General features: G+C 41.7%; 1 protein-coding gene across 1 annotated transcript; it reads left to right on the top strand.

Annotated features, from left to right (window-relative positions):
• Positions 1 to 367: 367 nt before the first annotated feature.
• PRSS37 (serine protease 37) lies at positions 368 to 4786 on the top strand (the record flags this gene model as incomplete). Its single annotated transcript, XM_080664010.1, has 5 exons — positions 368 to 401; positions 1298 to 1439; positions 3087 to 3344; positions 3948 to 4080; positions 4646 to 4786. The coding sequence occupies 5 exons, from the start codon at positions 368 to 370 to the stop codon at positions 4784 to 4786; spliced, it is 708 nt and encodes a 235-aa protein (XP_080520136.1).
• Between the last annotated feature and the right edge of the window lie 515 nt (positions 4787 to 5301).

Below are 5301 nucleotides of genomic sequence, written 5' to 3'. Positions count from 1 at the left end.
CCGACCACTGCCACAGACAGCTGAACTACTTTTAGTCAGATGGGCTTTTAGGAATAGCAGATAGAGAAATCTGGATCCAGAAGTCTAAAGAGATAGGCTTCTTTTTCCTTCCTTCCCTAAAAGACCCCAAGGGAGGTACAGTCCCCTCCTTCCCTGGTGCAGAAGGGCCTCCATCTGTCTATGTGGAACCCTCTTCTGTCCCCATTTAAGCCAAGAGCTGCTTTCCAATCTCATTGCCATTGTGTGTCCCCATGCCTAACCATATCCACTGATTCTACCAGGTGTTCTCAAGGAGAAGACTGAGCTGAAAAAGTTCCATACTCCACTGATCTTCTCCTACATGTCACAGGGAAAGATCTAGATTGCTATGAAATTTATCTTCTATTTGAGTGTCCTTGTTGGTATGTATCCATGACCTTCTAATCTATCCTGAAAGACATGGGTTAATGTAGGATAGAGTAAGGCAGACGCAGAGTGTGTAGAGGGTGCAAAAAAGAGTCAAGAGAAAGGGTCATGAGCAGAATTAGGGTTTTTCCTTCCTATGCCCCATTCAAGGGCTCTCAGGACAGGCTGAGCCCACTCCTCCAGTGCTAATAGTTGGTTTGAATTTACTCCCAGACTTCATTTATATATTTTTGCATTTAAATGGTTTATTTGTTGCTTCTTTACTTATTTTAGACCATTGAATTACTGGATTTAATTATTTTTAACTTAAAAAAAGTTACCAATATTTCCTTTGCTGTTCCACATTTATAAATATTATTTATACAATTTAATATGTATGATGCTCCATTTGTACATGTACTTTTTCATTTTAATGTCCAACATTACTGTATTGGACATTTATGTTTCCAATGTTTAGCTACTATAAAGAGTGCTAAAATGAGCATATTTATTCATAATTTTGTCAACATCTGATTATTTTAGTAGAATGGATTCTTGGGGCTGGAACTATTAGATCACAGGTGATGAACCATTTATAATTTTTGATACTTATTTCTAAATTGTTTTTCAAAAAGTAAGAATCAATTCACATTCCTACAAACAGTGAATGAGCATTCTTCTCATTGTACTTTCCTTGATTTAATCTTATCAACATTAAACAAAAATGATTATTATAAATATTATATAAAATGGTATGTTGTTTCAATTTACATTTTTATTAGGAAAAAATGTCAAATATTTCCTGGCCAATTACTTCTTTAGAACTGTATATATTCCTTTTCAACTAGGAAATTATTGATGGTATTATTTGTTATAAGAATGTCTTATATATGAAGACATTTTGTTTTCTCAGGAGCATTTTTCTCCACTCACTCATCTGTGCAGAAAGAAGACCATGCTCCCTATTTGGCATACCTCAAGTCTCACTTCAACCCCTGTGTGGGTGTCCTCATCAAAAAAAACTGGGTGCTGGCCCCAGCTCACTGCTACTTACCGTGAGTGTTGGGCATCCCCACCCTTCCAAAACAGCTACTACTCATTCTATATCAGTGGTTCTCAAATAGAGGCAACTTTCCCTCCAGGGCACATTTGGCAAAGTCCAAAGATATTTTTGGTTGTCACAATGGAATTGGGGGTAGGGGTGGCTGTGCTATTGGCATCTATCTAGTGAACAGAAGCCAGAGCAAGGATGCTGCCAAATGTCTGCAATGTACAGGACAGCCTCCACAACACATAATTACCTAGCCCAAAATGTCAATAGTGCTGCCATTGAAGAACCCTGTTGTAGATATTATGCCTCAACCTCTCATCAGTTTTCTCAAGTTTTGTACTGACAATATGTGTTTGATAAGTTAAGGACCAGCAGATAACTTATGATGCACTCAAACTGGATAAATTGAGGAGAATTTTTAAAAAGGACTAATAACAAAGATATGGACAAGGGAAATGGGAAAAACACAAAGAATACTTCAGTACTCCCATGGTTAGTATTTGAAAGGTGCAGCCCTAGCTGGTTTGGCTCAGTGGACAGAGCATCGGCCCATGAACTGAAGGGTTGCAGGTTCAATTATGGTAAAGGGCCATGTACCTCTGTTGCATATTTGATCCCTGTCCCCAGAGTTGGGGCGAGTGCAAGAGGCAACCCATCCTGTCACATCGATATTTCTCTCTCTGTCTGTCTCTCCCACTTCCTTCCACTCTCTCTAAAAATATCCTCTGGTGAGGATTAACAAAAAAACAAAGAAAGGTGCAGTTACTACCCCTAGACCTAAAGGGGTGAGGAGAGAGGGAGGGGATAGGGGAAGGAGAACTAAAGGAATCATTTTCTAAAAAGACCACCTTTTATGAGTTGTAACCTTTCGTCATGAGACAGCCAACAGCCAATCTGTGGCAACCATGTAGGAAAGGAGCCAGGAAGATAAATACTCAAACCTCACTCTTATTCCTCTGGTTACTTCCTAGTGCTTCCTACTAGCCAAAACCCATTGATTTTAAATCAACATATGTTACAAAAGTACAGAGCAGGACAAAGTAGGGCTGGGAGTGGATCTGATGAAGCAAACAGGAGCTATCCAACATTCAGGTCATCCCATTCTCTTATTTCTGCCAAAACAGAAATGCCCAACTGGATAGGTTGGTGCTGGAAAGAAGGGAAATAATATATCTGTGCTGTGCACAATTTTTTTTTCATTCTTTATTGTTGAAAGTATTACATATGTCTCCCTTTTCCCCCATTGACCTCTCCCCACCTGCTCCCACCCCCTAGCACAGGCCCTCACTCCCCTACTGTCTGTGTCCATTGGTTATGCTTATATGCATGCATACAAATCATCCATGCACAATCTCCCTCTCTTCCCCATTAAGGACACTACATAAAAATATAGAAGTTAAATGCTCCGCCACTGGCTGTGGGACTAAGGGTGACTTCATCTGAAAAATAGGGATTAAAAATAGAATGAATTCATTAGTTTGTTGTGAATATTAAATGAGGTAACTCAGAATCTAGATAGAGTCCCTGGCACAGTACTTGGCACAGTACCTGGCACATTGTGACATTCAATATCAGCTTTGGTGATGGTGATGGTGATGACAATGATGATGATGGTGATGACAGTGATTACTTCCAAATCCTCTCCCTCCAGAAATCTGAAAGTGTTGCTGGGAAATTTCAGGATCAGAGTCAGAGATGGAACAGAGCAGACCATTAGCCCCATCAATATTATCCGCTACTGGAACTTTAGTGATAGCTACCCCCAGGATGACCTCATGCTCATTAAGCTGGCCAAGTCAGCCAACTTCAGCCACAAAGTCCAGCCTCTCACCCTCGCCACCAGCAACGTCCGGCCAGGCACCGTCTGTCTGCTTTCAGGTCTGGACTGGAGCCATGACAACAGTGGTGAGTGCACCTCTCACAGCAAGTCAGGGCCATCAATTATCCCTCAAGAAGATCACTCATGTCTGTAGAGATGAGGAAAGAGAGGAGGAGATTGGGAGGATTGGGGGGAGGGAGAGACTACAGGAGCAGTCTGGCAAAAAGAGACCCCCTACCTTAGAAGTCCAAAGCTCCTCCTTTGCCAGGATGTCTGATGCCCCACTGCCTCTTTAGGGCTTCAGCAGCTGGATCACAGGCCATCTCACTGCACAGAGGACAAGGGTCCTGATTGTCAGAGGCAGGATTCATGTTAAAGAGGTTGTGCTCCTCCCTCCCATACAGGCTCGTTAATATGCAGAGGAGACCTCTGAGGACTTGAGTCAGGTCACCTCATATTCCTCCAAGCCTGGACACAGAGTAGAAAGAAAACTCTGCTTTTTACAGAGACATAAATGCCATTTCAAAATCCTCAGGATTGACTCTCATAAATGTCCAGGATCATTTCCTCCCCTGTTCTTACTCCTCCTTTTTCTCAGACACATAACTAGAACCTCGGTTGCAGTAGAGGGTGGAAGGGCTAAGTACCAGCTGTGAACAGGAAGGGTTCTCTCTCCCTTCTCCCCTCAGGCAGGCACCCTGACTTGAGGCAGACCCTGGAGGCCCCCGTAATGTCTGATAAAGAGTGCCAGACAACCGAGCAAGGAAGAAGCCACAGGAACGCCTTATGTGTGAAATTTGTCAAAGTGTTCAGCCGAATTTTTGGGGTAATCTTTCCTTTATTTTAGCTTTCATGAATATGTATGTATCTAGTTAACCACTTAATCCTGATATTTAAAAAAAATATAAAGTTTTCATCATCTCAAATTTTTCGAGAATCTGATAAGGCTGAAGCAAGCCCCCATTGTTTCTTCAGTAATGGGCTCTCCTTACAAATGTCTTTATTCATTTAAGGGCTTCGTGACGGGCCTACAGTTCATAATACTTTTATTCTCATAGCTGCAAGTGAAAATGGGCATTGCTGACAAAAATAATTTACACTTTTCAGAAATTGAAGCTGGCTTCACCAGTTCAAATAAATGGGGTTTGACTCATTTTACATGTGAGTTCTAAAGAGGTTTTTCTCTAACTTTCTCAAGATCACACAAGTCTAATGACAGCAAAGCCAGATATAATGTCTAGAGCTTCCTGTCTCCCAATTCAGTGCTCTGGTGATAACCCAGCATGCTACCTCTAGGCAGGGCTCGCCCAAGTTGGGGACTAGAGGGCACCTTTGAGGAAAAAATCTGACCATCTCTCTCTCTGTCCCTCTCTCTGCACCATCTCTGATAGGAAGTGGCTGTCGCTACTGTCATCTGCAAAAACAAGCTCCAGGGGATCGAGGTCGGACACTTCATGGGTGGGGATGTCGGCATCTACACCAATGTTTACAAATATATACCCTGGATTGAGAACACCACTAAAGACAAATGAGACCCCGCTACTCGCTCTGCAGCCCACCAGCTCCACACCCAACTCTGCTATTTCCCCCAAACTCAAAATAAAAGTGTCCAGATAGAAATATCTGGAGGCATCACACAAGTAGCTTACGTTTTCTTATTTGATGGGGAGAACCAGGAAAAAAGATAAAGTGAGATCAATGGGGGGAAAAAAGGAGACATATGTACTACTATTTGTAATACCTTAAACAATAAATTATATATAAAAAAAAAAAAAAGATGAAGTGAGCATTTGTTACACTGGATTGGGGGTCATCTACTATCTCATTTAATGCTTATAACAAACCTTTGAGGTTATCTTTTATCCCCACATTATAAATGAGAAAATCCTGACTAAAAGTGGTAACTTAACATTGTCCATAGCTGGTAGATATCAGATCCTGGAGTGGAACCCCAGGATGTCAGATTCTCAATCCCATGCTCTTACCCTCAGAATTACAGGAGAGTCCATGTGGCATCACAACAGATGTTGTCTTTTATTTTCCTGCT

The sequence above is a fragment of the Plecotus auritus genome (assembly GCF_963455305.1).
Source record: "Plecotus auritus genome assembly, chromosome: 4".
Classification (NCBI taxonomy): domain Eukaryota; kingdom Metazoa; phylum Chordata; class Mammalia; order Chiroptera; family Vespertilionidae; genus Plecotus; species Plecotus auritus.
The sequence above is the reverse complement of the archived record's forward strand: the minus strand, read 5'-3'. Positions and strand labels throughout refer to the sequence as shown.